Source organism: Chiloscyllium punctatum, chromosome 42 (genome assembly GCF_047496795.1).
Source record: "Chiloscyllium punctatum isolate Juve2018m chromosome 42, sChiPun1.3, whole genome shotgun sequence".
NCBI lineage: Eukaryota > Metazoa > Chordata > Chondrichthyes > Orectolobiformes > Hemiscylliidae > Chiloscyllium > Chiloscyllium punctatum.
The window spans coordinates 11,018,303-11,043,043 of NC_092780.1; the positions used below are offsets into that span (position 1 = coordinate 11,018,303).

General features: G+C 40.6%; 1 protein-coding gene across 1 annotated transcript in view; it reads right to left on the reverse strand.

Moving 5' to 3' along the window:
- Positions 1-17,773, reverse strand: part of med1 (mediator complex subunit 1) — a 51,684-nt gene extending 33,911 nt beyond the window's left edge. Inside the window, exons 1-7 of the mRNA XM_072561381.1 lie at positions 17,623-17,773; positions 5,851-5,957; positions 5,327-5,405; positions 4,181-4,235; positions 3,936-4,068; positions 1,521-1,549; positions 254-325 (exon numbers count right to left, since the gene is read on the reverse strand). Coding sequence (XP_072417482.1) covers positions 254-325; positions 1,521-1,549; positions 3,936-4,068; positions 4,181-4,235; positions 5,327-5,405; positions 5,851-5,957; positions 17,623-17,749 — 602 coding nt within the window. The 5' untranslated portion in view covers positions 17,750-17,773. The remainder of the gene's footprint in view (positions 1-253; positions 326-1,520; positions 1,550-3,935; positions 4,069-4,180; positions 4,236-5,326; positions 5,406-5,850; positions 5,958-17,622) is intronic.
- Between the last annotated feature and the right edge of the window lie 6,968 nt (positions 17,774-24,741).

Genomic DNA, 24,741 nt, shown 5'->3' on the forward strand with positions numbered 1-24,741 from the left:
TGTGCTCCATCTACCTGTCCCTGACAGTGTAAGAAACCCTCCTGTCTCATCCTAGCTGCTTACTCTATGATTAGCTTGATCATACCACTTGTGGCTGTATTATATCAATATAAGTAGTTATCCTAGCATTCTATGGTAGCTATACTGGCATGGGACCAACCCATGTGACTCTATAAACAAATAGAATGATATTGATAATCAAATCATTGGAAAGTCCCAAGGGGTGGAAAGAGATAAAACTCCTGATACTTACTTGTCCCCTGGGAGTTTATATAAATTGACGAGACCTTTAAGGTGATTTGAGAACTCCAAAAAATTCTTCTCTCTGCAACAAAATTAAACTGTTAGTTTTCATTAACAGGAAACAAAAAAGTTCATTAGAGCATGAGGAACTTACAGCTTCAAAGGTATGCTCATTCCCCTTTCTATAAATGCTTGGAGAGAATATTCAGGCAGAGATTAGTGGTGCTGCAATACACTGAGCAACAATGAATTGAGAATTCAATTGTGTTACTCTTCCGATCTGTTCAGACATAAGACTGGGTAAATCACCACAAATTTTAAAGGATGATTAATATATGGAGAGTGTTCTCCAACTGCAGCGTACCACCTAGTAATGGCCTCAAGAACAGGAAACCTCCACCTCCTCCTCTTCTCTCTCCCCTCCCTCCCTGGCAAACCTTTCTACTGTCCACACAATGTGACTCTTAACTGCCCTCTGAGATGGCCTAGTAAGCCACATAGTTCAAGAGAAATTAGGGATAGGTAACAAATACTGGTTTTGTTAGTGACAAAGTTTGCACATTCTCCCATATCTGCATGGGTTTCGTCTGGGTGGTCCAGTTTCCTCCCACAATCCAAAGATGTTCAGGTTAGGTAAGTTGGCCATGCTAAATTGCCCATAGTGTTCAGGGATGTGTAGGTTAGGTGCATTAGTCAGGGGAAATGGAGAGTAGGGGAATGGATCTGGGTGACTATTCTTCAGAGGGTTGGTGTGGACTTGTTGGGCCAAAGGGCCTGTTTTCACACTGTAGGGATTCTATGATCAACATCCAAGCTGAATTTAAAAAATGAAAGCTGGTAGCCCTTTAGTAGAAACAAAGCAATAACACAATCTCAAGCAAAACTGTTCTGCCCAACACCTTTAGTCTATTCTCAACTTTTATCTGCTGGGAGACACTGAATTACAAAATCATCACCATGAAATTTTTACTGCTACACATTCTAATTATGGACATGTTTTGAAAACATACATCGAATTCCAACAATATTATAGATTTTCTGCCTATTTCTATTTATCATTAACAGGAATTAGGGAGATGTTCTATTTCTATCCCAGTATCGCAATTGATTGTATGTTGAAGCGTTAATGCCGCCTGGAGGCAATATCTCACTATGTATCTCGCTCCATATATTTATCTTCCAGACTGGTTGACAGCTTGTTCTCCTGTTTTAAACACTTTATATTACTTAACAGTTTAATATATCTGTTCTACCACTTGTTTAAAAAAAAGGCTTACCTCAGATACTGCACCAGTTCCTGGCAGCTCTAGGGAAAAATATGTTTAAAAACATCATATAAACTTACATATTTAATAAAGGTCTGGCAGTGCAGAAATGAGTGGCATTTAATCAAATGAAACCATAAGATATTTTATTGTTCAATGAAGAATTCTTCCAATTATCAGTTATTAGGTAAAAATTCAACAATACTTATTTTAAAAATACTTATTTTGCAACGTCTAAATTGTTGGATTTTGTGTCAAAAATAAATTTAGCTCTCAGATATGACAGCTCATGCAGATATGGCTATTCACTATGCACTTTCAGTCCACTACTGAGGGCAAAGTGCAAAGTTGGAAGGGAGCCCTTTTGGTGGGGTCAAATCAAAGTTCCATTTGTGTCCTGTTAAGGTAGCTGAAAGTAATCCCATGATACTATTCTAAAAGTAGAGGTATTCTCCTGATGACCAACACATATTCTTTAATGATCACCACCAACACTAAATTTTATAGCGTTCTTTCTCGGAATTGTATCATGTACCTCAATACAACGAGTGACTACACTACAGAACTACTCTCCAGATGGGAAATATATTGGGATAGCCTACTGTTATTAAAAGTGCTCATAAAAAGAGTAATAGAGATGGACAGCATGGAAACAGACCCTTCGGTCCAACTCATCCATGCCGAGCAGGTATCCCAACCAAATCTAGTCCCTCTTGCCAGCACCCGGCCCATATCTCTCCAAACCCTTCCTATTCATATACCCACCCAAATGCCTTTTAAAAGTTGCAATTGTACCAGCCTCCATCACTTCCTCTGGCAGCTCATTCCACAGACACACCACCCTCTCCATGAAAAGATTGCCCCTTAGGTCTCTTCTAAATCTTTCCACCTCACCTGAAATTTTGGACTCTCCCATCCCAGGGAAAAGACCTTGTCTATTTATCCCATCCATACCCCTCATGATTTTACAAACCTCTATACGGTCACCCCTCAGCCTCCGACGCTCCAGGGAAAACAGCCCCAGCCAATTCAAATTCTCCCTACAGCTCAAATCCTCCAACCCTGGCAATATCCTTGTAAATATTTTCTGAACCCTTTCAAGTTTCACAACATCCTTCCGATAGGAAGGAGACCAGAACTGCATGCAATATTCCAACAGTGGCCTAACCAACGTCCTGTATAGCCGCAACGTGACTTCCTAACTCCTATATTCATGCTCTGACCAATAAAGGAAAGCATCCAAACACCTTCTTCACTATCCTATCTATCTGTGACTCTATTTTCAAGAAGCTGTGAACCTACACTCCAAGGTCTCTTTGTTCAGCAACAAACCCTAAGTCCTGCTAAGATTTGCTTTCCCAAAATGCCACACCTTGCATTTATCTAAATTAAACTCCATCTGCCACTTCTCGACTCATTGGCCCATCTGATCAAGATCCTGTTGTAATCTGAGGTAACCTTCTTCGCTGTCCACTACACCTCCAATTTTGGTGTCATCTGCAAACTTACTAATTGTACCTCTTATGCTCGCATCCAAATCATTTACAGAAATGCAACAAAGTTCTTCCTTTCTTTGATTTGGACTGGAGGATCAGTTCAATATTCCCAGCAGAAATGGCAACTTTCATCAGTGGCACTTTGATGGAGGAGCGTCACAAGAGTGGGGACTACTTTCATTCCTAAGGAAGCTGTGTGTAAAATGTGTGGAGCTTTGCACACACAGAGCTTTTCAATACAGGAGTCCACTTATTCTCATACATTTGTACCAGGTCTCTAAAAGATTAATCATATAGACCTTTACCTTTTACATTTTCCTTTCCAATACTTTCACTTTTTAAAAATTGAATGCAGTAACAACCGTGTAAAATAAAGTGTAACCTCTCTCTTCATTCAATTCATGGTTTTGAATTGATGCCTCTGGTTACTGATTTACCAGTGAAAATAATTATATTTTCAATCTACAAAAATCTGTGCAGATACCTTCTTCTAACCTCTTCAACATACCTTTTTATTCCACTGTCTCTTGTGCTTAGGTTCTCATTGAATACAGCAATGTCATGTGGCTCAACTTTGTTTAATTAGCAATCCCATATTCTAACTACCCACTGGAAACTAAATTCATTTCGATCTCCTTATTGGATTGATTACTGACTGTTGTATTTATAGTCAAAGGTTCCTATATTAATAGCTAATTAGATAAAATATAGAAAGCTAAAAATAATTGTAGGATGACAATCCCCACAAATATTCAGGAATCAAATGTAAACAAACACTGGAATTTGCTTGACAGATAGCTCCCTTCTACCTGAGGCTACACAGCATGCACATTAAGCAACAGTGGAGAATTTTAACCAAGACCAAAATCATTAAGTAGGCCAGCAGAGGAACACTTTCAAAAAACTTATAGCAAAATAACAAAATGCATACCACAGGATTTTCTCCATGGTGTGCCACCTTGACATCACACACTTGGCCTGTTGGATCCAACAGCACTTCCACATAGAACATGTCTGACGTAATGTAACACTCAGTACCAGAAGGGCTCAGATGTGAACCAAGGCTGGATGAGAGAAATGGACAAACTAGAATTAGTTCTTTAAAAATAATGTAATTGTTTATTAAACAGCCCAAATGATGGCAGCTCACTGAATTTGTGTGTCTTGGTGACTTACCCATTCTGTCTGGCAATAGACTCAAGGCGGTCTGTCATTGCAGGCAGGGACATGACTAAAATTAAAAGCATAAAGTAACAGTCAACATCAAAATCAAAGTTCAAAGAAACAAGACGAACATTTGATTTGGTAAAGTACCTTTCACATAAAGAGAGAAATTCAACTTGATTGAAGAAAATGTTTGAAGATACAGAAAGAGCTGTAAAGGTTTCCAAAGGGAGTTTCACAGAATAAGAACTCTCAGGGTGAAAGTTCCGCCACCAATGGCAAAGGCATGCCAAAGGGAGAAGAGGATGAATAGAAGGTGACTGTAAGAGGAATGCAAAGTATAACAGGGCAGGAAAAACCTGCAGAGGGAAGAAGGAGCAGAGTGCGCAACTGATTACAGACGTGGCATTTAAAATGAATGCATTGGGATCATGGATCCAGTGACAGTTAGTGAGTGGTAGGGCTGGTAGGCAACTGTGATAGCATATGGATAATATACATTCGGACAAGTTGTAATTTGTAGAAGAACAACATTAAAATGGCCACATCTGGAAGTGATAAAGGCATAATGATCAACATACAAGCTTGAGATCTAAAGACAAAATCTGGAACTATGTACAGAGAACATGGCTGAGCACATGAATACTAACACTTTTTATATATTAAATTGAAAATTATCTATGACTTAAAAAAATTGCTTCCCTCAGTGGTTGAGTGACTAAAGGCATTGCATACAGTATCATTTAGTGACTGAGCAGATACCCCAAGTTGGATCTCTGTTTTGTACTCATTCACAGATTTCAGTTAGAGCTGCATGACTGACTGAAGAGAAGACAAAAATGAGTTGGAGTTTCTGTGTCAACCGGTTTCTGAAGGCCTCTGCTGGAACGATGATCTGAAATTATGCATAACTGAACCCCAGTGGAAATTATAAGAACTGCATGCAACATTTTCTTAGGCCATGAAAGGCATTGCTCAGAGGTAATCATAGACCATGTACAATCTGCTTTGCTCTATAGGGAGACCATGATTGGACCAAATTGTCTATTTTTCATTATGTACAAGTACATTAAAGTGAAATCCTCTGCTGATCTCCACAGCCCAAAAAAACATTGCTCATTTAGCCATGTGAATCATCTAATAAAGAACTTCACAAACCTTTTAATGCTTTCTGCAGAGTCTCCAAACAGGCAAGAAGATGCTGGTGGCCTCCAGTGTTCATTATACTTCTTTTCTCCTTTACAAAAGAAGAGGCAAAACAACAATTACATCGTATTACAAACAGAAGATAGGCGATGATATGCTCTTTGGGAGATAATGTAGATTGTAATAACTAACACTACCCCCAAACCAAATTAGAATCAGTGCCCTGGAACACTCAGCTATTTGCTACCAAGTTATTAACCGTGTTAATAAATCAGTGGATGGAGAAGAGAGAACATTTGCTGAATTTGACACAGACGTTGCAGTGAACTGAACCAATACACTGTTGGTCAAATTTAGATGAACTTACTCAAACAATGGAACAAATGTTTTCTCTCACAATGGGAAGTTTATATTTTAACCTGAATCACCTTTGAGTTGGGATGTCTACACGTAAACACAAGTCTACTAAAAACGAAGGCATTTTTGGTGGCCATGATCCACAGCTTGGAACCATGTCAACTGCTTTGCAATCTTACCATGGCTTGCCGAACAAGTTTTGCCGTTTCTGTCCAGGGTCTGGTCTGACTGTACTTTGCATGCAGTTTCTCAAGCAAGGAGTTCATTCTACTCAGTTTCTCAGCTTCTGCAAAAGAACAGAGAAGAAAGTAAATAAAACAGTCTTGAGAGAATGTGTCCATTATTTTGCATAATGTTCCCCACAAACAGAGAAAGTTTAGAAAAACAAAGCTTGGTGAGCACTGAGTTCAAGTCTCTCCACTGTACAATTGAAAAAATAAATGTTGACCATGACACCAAAAAAAATTTATCTTCTCTTCTTTAAATCATATCATAAGGTTTTCTCATCAATCTAATCACAACCTTGGGTTGAACAACTCAAATGAAAGTCAACATCTCTTGTTATTGAATTGTGAGGTTTTGAGCTCAAGTCTTGAAGTTGGTTTGACTCCTTGACTTTTTGACAAAGGCAAATACGCTCCGGGTGAATTAAGCTGGAGGTTAGAGTTAAGCTACAGGAAGAGGCTGAATAGGCTGAGGCTATTTTTCTGTGCAGGTTGAGGGGTGACTTTATAGAGGTTTACAAAATCATGAGGGCCATGAATATAGTGAATAGATGAGGTATTTTCCCTGGGGTGGGGGAATCCAAAGCTAGAGTGCACAGGTTTAAGTTGGGGGGGTGGGGGGGTGGTGGTGGAGAGATTCAAGGTGGCGGCAACCCAGTAGGTCTGAGCTCTGCCCAGAACCCAGGCAAGGTGGGGTACCTACCTTCCCGTCACTTTTTAAACTGTTAAAAATAGCTTTTTCCCAACAGGTACAGTCATTTTGCACCAAACTTTAGCAGTTTGGTACATTCTAAAATGACTAACAGTCTAGGATCACGGAGTTTGTCAAACGCTGAGAGAAGATCGACGCTTCGATTGAAGAGACCCAGTCCAGGTGGGAGTCGATCTCTTGTGCTTGTGCAGCATGACTGAGAGATTGAGAAACTCAGGCAACGTGTTCGAGGGGTGGAGCAACGGGCCGCAGCCTCCGAGACCGCTGCTGAATCTTCCATGGGTCAGGTTTGGGATCTGGAATATTGAGTCCGGGCCTTAGAAGAGCATATCGACAAGTTGTCGGAAGAATATTCGGTCCCGAACGGAGGAGGAAGACCAGCTTGTTGTCTTTTTGGAGCAAAGGCTCCCACAGCTGTTGAAGCTGGAGTCTGAGCTGGGCTGGGTGCAGGTTGAGCAGGCCCACCAGGTAGCTGTGCGTAGGCCTGGGTCGATCCAGTGCGCCTGCCCAGTCCTAGTGCGACTCCAGCACTACAGGGATAAGCAAATGTCACTGGAGGCCTCCATAGTTTTGGGGAAGCATCCCCAAGCCATGGTACACAAGGGATCTAAAATAATGCTGTTCCCAGTTGTGGTACGCAATAGGAAGGCATTTGATGAGGTAAAGAAGCATCTGAGGGATTTAAATATTCAGTACTCCATGAGATACCTGACAATATTGCACTTCATTCATGGAGGGTCTGTGTATAACTTAGGATCGCCGGAAAAAGTAAAATAATTTTTGGATGCTCTCAAATAGACTGAGGACTTGAAGTATATGGACAATTACTTTATTTTATCCCCTTTTTCCTCCTCCTTCTCACTTTCTCTTTTCCATCCTTCCTTCCTTGGACGGGGTTCTTTCTCTTATCTCTTATTTATACCTGGTTTGGTTAATCTGGTTGTTCGGGGATGTTTTTGAGTTTTTCCTTAATATTTGCTGGGATTGTAATTTTATTTTATGTTGTTGTTTTGTTAAGAATGCCTAGGTAATAATATGGAGGGTGCAGGTTGGTTGGCCACTTTTAATTTCTGTATTATAAGATATTAGTATTTGTTTATCTTACTTTGCAATGTCTGAGCCAAGGGCATGGCTCTAGCCAGAAGGTGTTATGGTGGGATTATTGGATGGGAGGAGTGCCCCTGTGGACAAGGGGGAAAGTCTCCTCTTAATTGTGTCTTATGTTATTATTTTTTAGGAATAATTCTTAGTAGTTTTGATTTAGTTGTTTTAAAGGTTGTATTTTTAAATTTATGTAAATTGTTTACGGTCTCCACTCAATGCTTTTTGAGTGGGGTTCTTCCTCCTGGGGGTTCTCAGACTTTTTTGAACGATCGTGGTTAGTCATTCATTTAAATGGTGCACCTGGAATGTCAAGGGGAGCCACTCTCCAATTAAAAGGTAAAAGGTATTATCAAGTCTAAAAAAAAAGAGAGGGTTATGTAGCCCTTTTACAGGAGGCACATCTAGTTGATAAGGAGCATTTGAAGCTGCAGTGGGAGGATTTGGTCAGGTGTTCTTTCCATCTTTTAGTTCAAAAAGTAGGGGAGTTGCCATTCTTATCCGGAAGAATCTTCCCTACTGAATGCTAAGCGAGATAAAAGATGAGTCCAGATGGTTTATAATACTTAAAGCCCTAATATATGAAGAGCAGTATGAGCTTTCGAATGTATATTGCCCCCCGGCACATCATTTTAAATTCGTAACTGATGAGCTCTCCAAGTTGATGGCCCTCGGGGTGCATCACATAATTATAGGGGGAGATTTTAATTGTATTATCGATCCCCAGGAAGACAGGATACCTAGGAGCTCTTCGGGTATATCTCTGAGATCTAGGTAGTTGGCTGATCTGAATAGGGAATTGGGACTGGTAGATGTGTGGAGGTGTTTTCGCCTGAGAGTAGAGATTTTACTTTTTATTATAACCGACACAAGTGCCACACCAGAATTGATTGTTTTTTGTTTCATCAACCTTTCTGAATTCAATATTGTCTTGCAAAATAGGGAATATAACTATTTCCGACCACACAGTAGTGTATATGGAGGTCAAGACTAGTGATGACAAGATGGGTTCCCGGCATTGGTGTATGGACCCTTTCCTATTCAAGGATAGTAAGTTCATAAAATATTTCTCGCAGGAATTTCAAACTTTCTGGGACAAATCAACTCAGGTACAGCCAGTAACCCATCGGTGATGTGGGAGACTGTTAAGGCATATGCGCGCGGTTTGGTTATCTCATAATCTGAGACAAAAGGGAGAACAGCAGTGTCTGCTTGAGGCTCGCCTGAAGGCAACTGAGACAGCATATGTTGATAGGCCATCCATTACTAAATTACAGAAGATTACAGCCCTCAGGGGTACTTTGAATACCACACTTACTCAAACAGCAAAGAGGAAGATACCATTTGTGAAGCAGAGATTACTTGAGCATGGCGATAAGCCGGGCGGGTATCTAGCATACCCTGCCAGAAAGAAAAAGGCTCCCTAATCCATAATGTCTATTACAGAAGGTGCTGGTACTCTGACTTGTGATCCTAAAAAGATCAATGCAGCTTTTAGAAAGTTCTACTTCGAGTTGTATAACTCAGAGAGCTGTAAGGATAGAGCGAGGAAGATGGAGTTTTTTTTAAGAATCTGGCACTCTCCGGCTTAACCTCGGAGCAGGTGTCGCTCTTGAATGCCCCCCAGACAACTCAAGAAGTGCAGGAGGCAGTGAGGTAGCTCCAGAGTGGTAAAGCGCCCAGACCAGACAGATTTCAGGCTGAGTTCTATAAAGAGTTTATAGACGAATTGGCCGGACCACTTATAGATGTGTATAACTATTCATATAGTCAGGGTAGTCTCCCGGCCTCTCTGAGAGAAGCAAAATATCTCACTTATTCTTAAGAAAGGAAAAGCCCTAGATGACTGGAAAGGGTTTTACCATTTTTAATAAAAAAGGATCAGATGGGGGTTCCTAAGGGTCACAGATCTACTAATAATATCAGAAGAGTGTTAAACATAGTACAGGTCTGCCAGCATTTGACCAGGTGGAAGGGTCTTTTTCATACAATGGAATGGTTTGGCATTGGAGAGGTTTTTACCAAGTGGGTCACAGTATTATATAACGACCCGTAAGCAGCAGTGATTACCAACAGCATAAGGTCAGACAGCTTTAGTGTTGGCAGAGATTGTCATCAAGGATGCCCTCTCTTGCCACTACTATTTACACTAGTGATTGAACCGCTGGCGGAAGCTACCCAAACTGACCCTAATATAACGGCCCTGGAGGTAGGATCGGGTAAACATAAAATCACTCTTTATGCGGACGACATCCTTCTTTCCTTAAATGATCCATCGGCATCTGTGCGCCGCTTAATTCAAGTGGTTAATTTGGTTGGTATGTTCGCGGTTACAAAATTAACTTTACAAAATCAGAGGCCATGCGGATGGATCCCATTTCCCGTTTCGGTGGTCACTAGGTGGTTTTCTCTATATTGGTATTTTTATTATCCCGGTATTTGCTCAGCTATATAAAGCTAATTATACGCATTTATTAGAGAAAATAAGGCAGGACCCAAATGCTGGAAAAATTCCCGATATCCTGGCTAGGATGAATAGTCTCCCTTGCCTATTATACCCTATGAAAATGCTTCCTTTGATGTTGCCGAGACAGGCGCTGCGTAAGCTTTATGGTTGGCTCGGCTCTTTTATTTGGAATCATAGACGGCCCCTTATTAAATTAGATAAGTTGCAGCTCCCACAAGTAAGGGGACGTCTAGATTTTCCAGATTTCAGAACGTACCAACTGAGTTCCCTGTTATCATATGTGGCTGATTGTGGATCACAAGAGACCCAATCAATTTGGCTGGATACTGAGGCATGCCAAGCAAAATGCCTCCTCATCAATCTATTATTTATGGATTGTACTAAACACAATCGAAGCTTGGAGGATGAAGTGACAGGGTGAGGGCAATTTACAAAAACCTCCCCATTTACTCCTATAATGGGAACACTGGGATTTCAGCCAGGCTTGACAGATGCCGGGTTTAAAATCTGGGAGTCCAGAGGCAGCTCCTGCTTGGGAGATCTGTTCGATATGGAGGTCATGATGTCCGCCGAACAGTTGCGTCAGAAGTTCAGATTGTTTGGCAAGGACCTTTTTCGATATTTTCAAGTACGAGACTTCGTACAAAAAGACCATATTGATGACTAATCCAAGGTGCACCCTCGGTCATTATTCTCTACCACTGGCTAGTAATAAGATATCAAAGGACATGGAATGGTTATATAAAACCTGGACTCAAGAATTAGGGATGGAAATCTCCTTAGATATGTAGGAGGATATCTGAGAAAGTGCCAGGGAGATTTCTATCTGTAATAGGACACAAGCTGTTCAATTGAAGATACTGCATATGGCACCAGAACGGCTTGCAAAGTTCAAGGCGGGAGCATCCCCAATGTGCCCTAAATGTAAAATAGAAGTTGGTACTCTCACTCATTGTTTGTGGATATACTATAAGTTTTGTAGATATTGGGACAGTGTAGCGAATGCCTTGGCAAAGATTTTGGAACTGGAGATTGGGTTGGACCTTTTGGGCTTGCCAAATCTTCCTTCTCTAGATGCATACGGGAATAAACTGTTCACTATCCTCTCCTTCTATGTGAGGAAAGGCATTTGACTAAGTTGGATATCGGAATATCCCCCAGGACTTTCGTATTAGCATAGAATAGTTATGGAATATATTCCCTTGGACTTCCTTACGAATATGTTGCACCAAAAAATGGAATTATTTTATAGAACATGATGGTCATTTTTGAACTACACCGATGCAGGTCTATCAGCCACACTGTTTAATGCCTTTGTTTAGCCGCAAGGATGATGTTTGTTGGTTTGGGGGCTCCTGGAGGAAGAATACCGTATAAATATGGGTTTTGCTATGACTTGATATAATTTTATTTTGAATGCTTAGTTATTTATTTACCTTCTTTTATTTCTTTAGTTTGTTATTAGTTATGCACTATACTGTGTCTTTTTTACATATACAGTCTTCTTTCTTGTACCTTATTTTGTGTTTTGGTAGTTTGTAGAGTAGATTAGTAGTTAGTTTCCTTAATTTTATATTGATGCTGTTATTATACTGTAAAATGGTTGCACTATTTTGTATTAATTTTGTAAAAACAACTCAAACACCTTTTTCTTTCCAATAAAAATATTTACAAAAAAAAGGTGAGAGGGATTTAAAAGAGACCCAAAGGGCAACATTTTCACGGAGTGGATGCTGCATGTATGGAATGTGCTGCCAAAGGAAGTGGTGGAGGCTGGTACAATTACAGCATTTAAAAAACATCTGGATGGGTACATGAAAAGAAAGGTTTTAGAGGGATCTGGGCCAAATGCTGGCAAATGGGACTAGATTTATTTAGGATATCTTGTGGGCAAGGATATTTTGGACTGAAGATCGTGAACCCTTATGGTCATTTTGAAATTCTCATCCCTTTTACTCTCAACTCAAAACATCTTGAGTTTTATTTATCAGGTTCCATTCTTAAAGTTTAAAAATAATGTTCCATCACATTGTTGCTGCTTTTATTTCCTCATCAGGATCTGATTTGTGGAAATATCTCCCTGGGAGAAACAGCAACAAACAAATCCTCGTGCTGTTTTTGTTTTACGTGAGTAAACTGAAAATTCAGGAGGAAATGCTGCAGTGCACAGCTGCTAACAACTCATGAAGGGATTAAGGGATTTCAACAAAGAAGCTTCAGCCTTTTGGGATTTTCATCGGTGTTAAAATCTCATTCTCCAAGGAGAAGAATGATAACATTTAGAGTGTTCTATGATCCATGGTGTTGAATTGTAGTCACAATTAGTAACACTCCCCATAAATGCTGGAATAAATGGCATATCGACACAGTCCATCCTGCCCCTTTGTGAAAACTTGCTTGAGGAAGTTAGAACATCAGTTTCTGAAAAAACAATCTGGAATTATGCAGAGCAAATATTCATAATTTGATCCTTCTGATCTCAAATGAAATGTCAGCAAAGTAAATGAGTAGTCCACGGGCATGTTGATACGCACTATCAGGATTATAGTCAGGATGTAGATTATTAAAGATTTGATGAGTTCATTGAAAACTTTCAACTTGAAGTTGGCAGTGACTTGGGGTCTATAATTTGAACCCAAACTTGTTCAGTCGTAGCAACCTACTCGAGAAGTTTAATATTGAAAACATTTAATTATGATTATATTTTAGATGCATCTAACCAAGTGGATTTGATACATATAATGCTCACACTTACCTTAAGTTCTGACTATTTGGAGGTAACTTTGCAAACATAGACTTACAATTGTCAAATTATTCTCAGGGGAGGAAGTTTATACGCTGGCTGCTAAACCAGCGTAACTGGATTTCACCATAATATTTAATAACGAACAGCAGCTATTTCAAAACTGAAAGAACTGCAGGTGCTGTAAATCAGAAATAAAAACAGAAGTTGCTGGAAAAGCTAAGCAGGACTGGCAGCATCTGTGAAGAGAAACCAAAGTTTAACATTTTGGGTCCTTTAACCTTCCTCATCAGGGTTCTGCTGAGCATTTCCAGCAACTTCTGTTTTGTAGCAGCTAATTCAAAGTGTTTTTCTTATCATTTATTTGAAAGCACAACAACATTGTTACTTCCTTGGGAGATTAAAATAATTTGGCATGTCCACAAGAACTCTTACTAATTTTTATAGATGCTTCACAGAAAGGATCCTAACTGGATGTATCACAGCATTTTATGGTAACCCTGCTCTTCATGGATGGGTTGGACCGAAGGGTCTGTTTCCATGCTATACATCTCTATGACTCTAAGACTGCAAGAAACTACAGAGTCGTGAACACAGCCCAGTCCATCACATAAACCAGCCTTCTGTCCATTGACTCCCGCTGCCTTGAGAAAGCAACCACCATAATCAAAGTCTCTTCTTGCCCCAGTTATACTCTCTTCCACCCTCGTCCATTGGGCAGAAGATCTCAAAATTTGAGTACACATACGAACAGATTCAAGAACAGCTTCCTCCCTGCCGTTATCAAACATTTGAATGGACCTCTCAAATGTTAATTCTGCTCTCGTTGCACCATCTCCGTGGCCGTACCACTCTATTCTGCTATCTGATGCACTTTGTATGATATGATCTGCCTGTGTTGTATGCAAACCAGCAGTTCTCATTGTACTTCAGTACATGTAACAACAATAAATCAAATTCAAACTCTTTGGAAGATGATGCTGTATAATTAACTTGTACTCTTAACTGATGATAAAATTTATACCAGGATGGCAAAAGTGCTATTCTGCAACCAGATTCATGAAATAAGAACACTTCCCTTTCACTTCATCCCTTATCATCTTTCTGCATTAGCCAGGTTCTATAACTATGGGGAAGTTATTGTTTACAACATCCCACCACTAAGCAGCACTGTATTCTAAAACACACAGCTGACGTGCACTACAAAAGTGGCAATAAAACGTTTTCAAGTCAACAAAAAAATCCATCACTAAATAATGTCATTTGATTGTCGGCAACACCTTGCATTATAATTGAACAAAATAATTGGAATTTATACAATGGCACAAATCCTCAGAATATTACAAAGCACTTCACAATCAACAGGTTGCTTATGAAGTAAAATGTCTGGACTTCGCTCTCTAATTTTATACATAAACAACAATAAGACTATTAAGCAATTAATTAGTGGTGGTTGGATTGCAAATCCTGGCCATGATACCAGAAGAATATGCTTCTTCTTTGGTTAGACAGGGCCTTTTGCTAAGTTAAAACACACAAAACTCAATTGAAAAGAAAATTGGCACCACCAACTATGCAGCATTTGCTCATTAATACATTAAGAGATTACATGCTCAAGTCCTGAACTAGGGCTGAACCCTCTGACTTTCTGACAAAGACAAATGCATTAACCCAGTTGGTAAAATTAAATACGTTTGGTCTCTCTCAACTTTCGACAATTAGTAGTTTGGGGATGGAATTCTCTGCACAAACAACGGTATAGTGTACTTTTGATGCCAAGATCAATCCAAGGTCCCAATCTAAGATCATATAGCTCCAGACTGCTATCTGCCAGCAGTCATAGACATACCAGTTGTAAAACTGTAGTTCTAATTTAACAATATTGTAATCACATTACCTCCTTCCAACATGAAGAATTTGCTATTAAGAATACATTATCAGTATATTTTCACTTTAAACTCACAATGGAAATTGGCTGCTATTAAGACTGTTTTTCTTTAATCTTTTCCTAAAATTTTCTTCTAAAAGGCTTTGATTTGGTTGCCTCTCTGTGCCTTTTCCATTAACGGTATTCAATATGCATCTGGTCTCTCTGAGCCCAGAACAGACAGCAATTTAGTAGCTTTTTCTACCTCTTAGTAGCTGGTGAGATCCAAGAATAATCAATGATCACTTCTTTATGTAATGTATTCAAACAGAAACAACAATGGAGATAAACACACAACCCCACCAATTTCGAGGTCAAACAGCTAGCCATCTTTTTACTCCTTCAATAGTATACAGTGTCTCATTTTAATATTTCCCGATTAAAAACCTTTTAGTCTAGTAACAGCATAAATCTCCTCTGTATGATCTCACATAATTTTTGTAATGCAGTGAGGAGAGCTGAACATAGTATTGTAACCACAGTTCCAAAGGCAAGCCAGACTGTACCTCAAACGTGAACTCTTTTTACCTCTCTCCACAGACGCAGCCAGAACTGTGATGATTCTCCAGTTCTTGCTCTTTTTATTTCAGATTTCCAGCATCTACAGTAATTTGCTTTTATTTTGTACAAACATGCCATGACTTCTCAGCTCTTATATTTTTACTTAACTTGCCCCTACCTTCAGGGATCTGTAGATATACACTTCAAGATTCTTCTGTTATTTCTCAGAAACCTCTCATTTCAAGTTTACCCTCCCAATATGCATTACTCCGGCTTCTCTGAAATGACTCCTATTTGCCACTTTTCTGAAAAGATAGCTAATCTACGCATATTGTCATGCAGTCAACCTTCTTCGCTATCATACTACCTATGCAAGCATAAATCCTTGCTACATATCACAACAAGGAAACAATCTTGTACCGAGTCTTATAAAACCCAATAGAAACACACTTCCAATTACAAATTCACCAATTTCCTTTAGCAAAGAGATCATCAACAAAGTAAAAGAATTGGTGTAAGGATTAGAGAGGGGTTGAGAAGAAACCTTTACACGCTGAGAGTAGTGAGAGTCTACAACTCTGTGCCTGAAAAGATGTTACACAATAAAAACCTTATTATGTTTATAAAGTATTTGGATGTGTAGTTGAAGTGCAGTAACATTGAGGCTGTGGACCAAGAGCTAGAAAAAGGGGATTAGGTTAATTAGCTCTTTTTCAGTCAGAGATATGATGGGTTGAGAATCTCCTTATTTGCCACAAGGCTATGATTTTATGCCCTAATCAAAGCAATATGGAAGTGACTATTTCTGAATCTCCACAATACACATGACGGAGTTTCAGTTTCCATTTTCTATACGGCTTATCTGCAGCCTCATCTGGTTCCGTCATTTACTTGTTACATCCGTAAGTGTTATTAACGAAACAAACTAACTTGATTTATCTAGGAAGCAGCACAACTGTAAGTAACATCACTCACACTAGTCTGAAATGAACAGTGGCTCTCATTTACAAATAAAGCGCAATTACCCTCAATGATTTTTAAAGAGCCTCATGACAGAGGTGGTCACAGAGATGACTTGAAAACTTTTAGTCAAAGATTAAGTGGCAATGTTTCAATTATTACAGCCATCATGTAGATTTGAACTGTTGAAACATCAACAAATACAATTTTGATGGAAAAGACTGCATCCAGACAGACAGTATCATGTTACCTCCTTACTAGTGGTACAACTCAACCAACCCCAATTACGAATTGGAGATGCCGGTGTTGGACTGGGGTGTACAAAGTTAAAAAACACACAACACCAGGTTATAGTCCAACAAGACACAATTGTAAGACACAGAACTTATAGCAAAAGTTTTTTATAAATTCTGTGTCGTACAATTGTGTCCTCCACAACCACCCAATGAAGGAGCAGCACTCTGAAAGCTCGTGCTTCCAATTAAACCTGTTGGGCTATAACCTGGCATTGTGTGATTTTTAACTTAATCCCAATTACTTCTCCATTTATTGTTATTATCCAACAGGATCTCGGATGCTATTAACGGATCACCCATTCAGGTTTATAAACACAACTGTTTAAGTAGAATTTGAGCCTGCTGTCATACAAGGGAGTGGATGAAGAGGATAATAAAATCTCTCAGGCAAAAGGGAGTACTGCAGATGCTGGAAACCAGAGTCTACATTACAGTGGTGCTGGAAAAGCACAGCAGGTCAAGCAGCATCCAAAGAGCAGGAATATTCTTGGATGCTCCTGACCTGCTGTGCTTTTCCAGCAAAACTCTAATGTAATAAGATCTCCCACCAGGGCATGAGAGCTTCTGCAGGTGAAGGATTTTCATTATTTCATCTCATTTAGCGATCGCTTTCAGCATCAGGAGGTGGAGAAATCAATGTTTCAAGTGTAATCCTTCTGCAGCAAAGGGGCAGGCCATCAAGACCTCTGTTATGCTTCCAGTCCCCTACCCCTTGGGCCTGATGCCCACCATCAGGCTCCTACCCTTCTGGTCCACTGCCCAACCTCAGGCCCCTAACTCTCGGCTCAGACGCTCACTCTCAGGCCCCTACCCTTCGAATCAGATGTTCCAACCTCAGGCCCTTCTTAGTTCAAATCCCCACCCTCAGGCTCCTATTCCCCACCGCCGCCCCCTCCAGGGCCAATGCACACACTCAGGCCCTTACCCCCCGGGGACCGATGCCCACCCTCAGGCCTCGGATCACCCGGTCGGTCTCTGCTGCCCTTGCCCCCCCCCCCGGGGTAACCGGCCTTCATTTACCTGTCGCCTCTTCTTTGCTCCGCTCGGCGTGTGGCGGCTGGTGCTGGGGCTGCGGCCCGGCGGATGTGTCGGCAGAGCCGCCGTGGCTGTAAGACACCGAGACGGGATACCCCTGCAGCGCCGCCATCTTCCTGTTCCTCCCCTTCGCACGGCCCCGCCGCGCGGATTAACGTCGTCACTTCCGACGCAGCGATCTAGACGTCACAGAGCTGTCGCAGCGCCCCGCAGAGGCAGTCTGGGGGGATTACACGCAGACTGCAGTGTTGCCCCAAAATTGGATCAAATTGTGCAGAAGCTCCCTCTCTTGTTGAATTTATGGATCTTTCTTATTGCATTGTCCCTCACATGATTGTTTCCTTTCCTGATGAAGGATTTTCCTGTTCCTTGCATGCTGCCTGACCTGCTGTGCTTTTCCAGCACCACACACTAATGTAGACTCAGTTTCCTCATTGCGGCATAGCTCCTTGGGCATCAGCCACCCTTTGGTCAAGATGCCAGCAGAAGTATTGCTCGGTACTACATTAAACCAAGTTTACGGAAAGTGGCCCTTCAGCCCATCATCTCTGTGCCTGTCCATGTAGTTGGACCGTACCATATCACTGAGAACTTTGCAAAGAAAACATCTTTGACCACAAACCGTTCAGGCAGTGGTCAGCACTTGGCATCCTCGAGACCTTGCAGGAAAAAGAGAGGGTGGATCCTGTCAAGTGGTTCCCTGAGCAGATTGTCAAAGTCATTTGGAAGAATGCCTCATCGCCAGAACTTTCTATCAAGCACCAGGACATCGCTTTGCTGGTGGTGAGAAGGGCACTACCTGTGAGATACTTCACGCTCAGACTCTCTGCACCACCGCAACTGCAGTTCATGTGTTGTCAGTGCACCCATGATGACATTAGAGAGGGAATTCCAGAGGAGTTGCATGATGAATGAACTACAACAGATACATCTTTTTCATTCATTCATGGATGTGGGCGTTGCCAGTCACTAACTATCCTTAAGAAGATGGTTATGAGCTGCTGTCATGAAGGAAGTTAAAAATCACACAATACCCGGTTATAGTCCAACAAGCTTAGAGTCATAGAGATATATAGCACGGAAACAGACCCTTTGGTTCAACTCGTCCATGCCAACCAGATATACCAATCCAATCAGCTTGTCTTGAAGTACTGGCTTTCGGAGCACTGTTCCTTCATCTTGATAAAGGAACAGCACTCCAAAAGCTAGTACATCCAAATAAACCTGTTGGACTGTAATCTGGTGTTGTATGATTTTTAACTTCTTGAAGGAATGCAGTCTTTGGGATGTAGGGTCAGCCACAGTGTTATTAGAGAGAGAGAGAGGTCCAGCAACAGTGAAGGAATAGCATTTCGTTTCAAGTCAGGATATGGTATGGCTTGGAGAGGAACTTGAAGGTAGAGGATTTCCCATGCATCTATTGATTGATTCATTGATTTATGGTGAGTTATTCTGAAGTACAGTGACAAGCTTTGTTTATGAGCTTTTCTACCTGTAGATCATAGTGAGCAAGGATATTACAGATCATAGGGTATAAAATACTTAGATAGAGGCATACAGGTTATGTTGCACAGGCAACGCACTACGCAAGATCAACGTTAGTTAGCAAGATCAGCATTACCTGAAGTTACAGAGTCTATTCATAAGTCTAATAATGGCTGGGAAGAAACTGTTCCTGAACCTGCAGTTGGATGTGTTCAGGCTTCTGTATCTTCTGCCTGTTGGAAGAAGTTGTAGGAGAACATTATGGGGATGGGAGGGATCTTTGATGATGTTAGGAGAAAGTGAGGAATGCAGATGTTGGAGATCACAGTCACAAAGTGTGGTGCTGGAAAAGCACAGCCAGTCAGGCAGCATCTAAGGAGCAGGAGTTGACATTTCAAGCATAAACCTTCATCAGAAAAGCCAGTCCCTAGAATGAGGAGACTTTCTGGATCTCTTGTTTATAGCAATCAGTCGGGGCACCATGATCGGCCCAGGTTATAAGCCCCAATCATGGAGCTCATAGTCAATGACATCCACCTGGCCCTCATTCTAATCACTATGATCCTCAACTCCACTTTCCTGCCTTTTCCCCACAATTCTTGATTCCCTCACTGCTTAAGAACCTACCTCAGCCTTGAATGTACTTGATGGCCCAGCCTCAATAGCCCTCTCTGGTAAAGGATTCCACAGATTCACTCCCTTCTGAGTGAAGATACTCATTTCTGTGACCCCTTATTCTGGGATTATGCTCTCTGGTGCTAGACTCTCCCACAGGAGCAAAGCAGACCCTCCATGAAACAGATAATCCTGATCACGGTCTGTACAACTGGGAGATGGTGTGGCTGGTGTGGAAAACTTACCCTCTCCTGCTCTCTATGTAACAGTGCAAACTTCTTGTAGAAAATTCAGACAGGGAAAGAATGGTTTCAGCAGGAAAGTGAACTGTTAGTTGCATGTGACACTAACACAGTCCATTGTTCCCGCATCAATGTAGAATTCTAAACCAAATCATATCTTACATTTATTGATATTTAGAATCATGTTTCAAGGGTCAACCAAGGAAATTGTGAATGAGATTGACCCTGATGGCAGATGGATTCCTACATCAAGCTTGGCTCAATCTCACTGTAAACCACTTCATCTCCTCTTGACAAAAAAGGCATTCATTCCCTTTCGCTGTGACAAATTCATATCAATGCCCATCACTCTGACTGACATACTGCATGACAGCAAAAACTTAGATTTTGGTAATTTGTTCTTTTTATTTCAATTTGACTGTCTCAGCCTGGGGGAGGGGGGGGTGGTGGGGGAGGAGGTGGGGAGGTATTTGGATTCTACAACCTTGATCACATTGGACCAGGAGCTCTCTCTCTTTCTCACTCAGTTTCAGATGAGTCATTGAGCCAAAGTGGTAGTGTCACATATCTGAGCTATCACCCCCAGCTCACCATCTAATTTTCACTCCAGGCCCATAGCTGTCTGAGTCTCATGCATGACAGAAATTTCCAGAACTAGAAGTCAATGCCATGACTGGGGTACAGATGCAAATTGCTGTGAGTGAAACAGATGTGCAGCTTAGAGGGAACTTTAATCATCACGATGAGAAATAATAGCTCTTTTACTGAATTTCTTTTCTTTCTTTCTGAAGGATTTATCCAATTCCGTCAATGTAAATTAATGTGGCAGAATGGAACATCATCTCATTTTCCTGTAACGAAACAGAACTGTAGATGCTGGAGATCTGAAATAAGCAAAAACAGAAATTGCTAGAGAATCTCAGCAGGTCTAGCAGCATTTGTGAAGAGAAAACAGTTAATGTTTAAAGTCCAGTAATCCTTATTCAGTACTAAAAGCAACAAGGAAAAGGTAGTATTTATGCTGATGATGGGAAAGGGGGTGGGGGAGCGGTGGAAAGAAGTAGAGAAGCTAGTAAATGATAATGGAGATTGTATAGTTGACAACAAGTTGGCTGTGCTGAAAGCAACCCATTTTGTGACAGCACAGTGGCTCAGATGGGTCATCAATACTGCCTCACAGCACCAGGGACTAGGACTCGATTCTACCCTCGGGTCTGTGTGAACTTCCTCTGGGTGCTCCAGTTTCCTCTGTCAGTCCACAGATGTGTAGGATGGGTGGATTTGCTATGCTAAATTGTACATAGTATCCAGTGATGTGCAGGCTAGCCATGGGAAATGTAAGGATAGGGTCAGGCATATGGGTCTTTGTGAGATGCTGTTCGGAGAGGTGGAAATGATGGACTGCTTCCACAGTGTAAGAATTGTCTGATTCTACCTGGGGTTATGGGGTTAGGTTCACCTTCTGAAAGTTTTAACTAAATGTGGAGTCCTGAAAGCTGGAAGGTACGTAAGCAGAAGATAAGGTGGTGTTCCTCCAGCTTGCATTGAGCTTCGCTGGAGCATTGCAGTGGGTCAGAGGCAGAATTGTTAGGAATGGGAACCCAGTGGTTTGTTGAAATGGTAGGCAACAGGAAACTCAGGGTCATTTTTGCGAACAGGATGTAGGTGTTCTGCAAAGTGATCACCCAGTGTGTGTTTCATCTCCCCAGTGTCGAGAAGAGCACATTGTGAGCAGCAAATACAGGAGACTACATTGAGTGAAGTGTGTAGTGATTGTTACAAGGACAACCAGGTGGACCTCATAGAATATGAGTTCTCAGATTGGGGCTGTTAATCTAGTCCAGTCAGGGAGCCCTGGTTGACAGATGGAAACAGGAGTGTAAGATATCCTATCACTCTGACTCTGAGGAAGCTAAATCAGTGTAAAGGACTTTGTTCCTTCACTATAACCTTTGCCATTCACTTTATTTTCATTTCATGACCCTTTTGTTCCATAATCTCTGGTATCATCTAAACTTTCCCTGTGGCTGTACCTGCCACCCACTCCATCCCAACCTGCCCAACAGCATTAAGTACCTTATCTTCCCATTTTGCTTCAGATCCCAAGGAGAGTCAAATTGGATTCAAAGGTTTGACTCTCTTTCTGACTTCACAGACACTGCCAGACCTGCATTTTCAGTTTTTAATACAAATGCTTAAATTTGTTTGTTTATCCTTGCCATTGGAATCCTTAAGTGCCCATCAAAAATCCTTCCCAAAGTAGCTTCCAGTGTTTTAGGTAAGATGAGCTAAGTTTTACACTACTGTCTAAAGTCAAAATGCCTCTATCAAATCAATTCTTTCTATTTTATTCTCATTTTATATCAGCCTTCCTGAAATGGTGACACCATGATGGGGAATGTTTGATGGTGTTTCCCAGTTCCAGACCCAAGAGGCAATCTCTAGGGATGAGTGACAATGAGTGTTGGTTGAGAAGCCATAACCTTTGGTCCAATCCTGTCCATGCCCAGCGTCCATATAGACATAATACAGGGAGAGAAAGCGCGAAAGAGAGAGGGAGAGAAGTAATATTTATGATAGAATTATTTTGTTTTTATAGGATTGAAATCCTCAACCTTGACCAAATATGTTGATGGTTGTAGCTCTCCAATGGGTGAAGAAGGAGCTTGTGTTCCAGAAAGCAAATCAGGTACCATGTCTGTAATAGAAATGATAAAGCAAGCCATCTCTAAAAAGAAACTAGATGAAAATATCCAAGGCAGGTACATATTTCTCAACTAAACTGACTCACCAACCATGAAGAATGTATGTGGCACATGAAGACAAAGGCTATTTTGCCATATGAGCCAATATATTGTATCTCTGTAAGATACTGAGCATCAGATAGCTAATGACAGCTCTTACCAGAGTAATATTGTGGATAATATATCAAATTTTTCATTCATGCATTTGTCCTCATAAAGCAAAGTAACAGGTTTTATAATCATCAATGGAACAATATTTTATACTTGGTTTCTGTACTTAATGATGTGCCTTACTTTGTAGACTTTGTGTCTGTTATGATAAGCAATATTTTGAAAGATTGCTATCCCAAAATAAATGAATTTGTTGATTCAGTTTTGCATTTACTTCTCTGAATCTCCATATGAGGCAGTGTACTTAATACTGTGGTGACTATTCCATGATCTTGCACACTTTTTTAATGAAAAGGAAACACTGTTCATACTTGGTGTTAAAAACGCTGGACTTAGGATTAGGCAGGGAATTATGCAGTTGATATTACTGACATTGTTCATTTTATGTCAAAGTGAAAGGGGAAGTCCTTAATAAATTGATGTCCTTTTTCTCTTTATTCTCTTTCCAGGAAAATAGACAGAGGGCACAGCATTGTGAAACAACTGAAGGAAATTTTCAATTATGTCATCAAGGAAGTGATAGAGACCTAGGATCCATATTATCTCATGAAAACAAACAGGGAACGTTCAGGGATGAGTTTCCTATTTCAGATTATCAAGGGGAGTATTACTGTATCTGTAGTGATTTTAGTGAGGTAAGCCAGAATATGAGTTACCTGACTGGGGCTGTTAACCTGGTCCAATCGGAGAGCCCTGGCTGATGATATAAACAGGAGTGTCAGGGGTTCGGTTCACTCTGAGAGCTGGCTCTGAGGAAGCTGGATCAGTGTCAAGTACTCACCATGTGTAAATAAAGGGCGACTTGGTTTTGGGATGGAGTTATTCCAGTACCCTAGTGTAAATCTGTAGCCAATATGTGTGTGATATTAATTGCTGTGTAGATGGCTCACAATGAGATTGAGACATGAATTCGTAGTTAAATAAAAATCTAGTAACAGTAATAGTGGTAATGAAATTACTGAAATATTATGAAAAATCCATGTGGTACAGCAATACCATTCAGCGATAGTAATTGCTTTATTTATTTACAAGACGTCATTGACAAATCACATGATCATGTGTAACAGAGATTTGCTGCAGTTACATATCACAGGGATAGCTCTGACTTTGGCACATTCACTTATTACAAAGTAATAAGTTCCTCTTTCTTTCACTCAAGAAAGCCTTGCAGTTGACTCCTTAATTCTGAATGAGTGAACTGTATTCTAATGGAAATATAATGTAGTGATGTGCCAAAAAAAGGAATCCTCTGGGATGACGGCAACTCTCACTTTTTTTTAAAATGGTGAATCCAATTTATCATTTGATATGTTATTGATAAAATAGATAAATGTACACAAACAAATTTGATATGCAATAGAACTTGGTTTCCTCCACTCTGTTAATAATTATAAGCTTTATTTCAAATTTCACAGCCCCCTATCATTCCAATGAGCTTTGATAGTTAATTCTGCCTGTGTTACTTGTGATCTTACACCCTTAAGAGTCAAGCAACATGGTTTGTCATCTGTCTTACTTAACAGTGTGAAAGTGGCATTAGAAGATAGTTTGCAAGAATTCTAGAGTACTTACTTTCGCCATACCCCTCCAGACCCTTCCTATTCATATACCCATCCAAATGCCTTTTGAGTGTGATATCTTTGAATTCTTGATGAATTTGTCCAATTTGCTTGATCTTTTGAGACACTGAGAATGAAAAGCAAGGCTGCAGTGAGAGTCATTCAGCTGAACTGTTTCAAATCCATTACATCTCCTCTTTCCTTTGCCAAAAAGATTCAGATCATTTGTTTACTCCTGTGTTCTGGATTAACTATTTAAATCAAGTTGAATAATCTGAAGGGAAGACT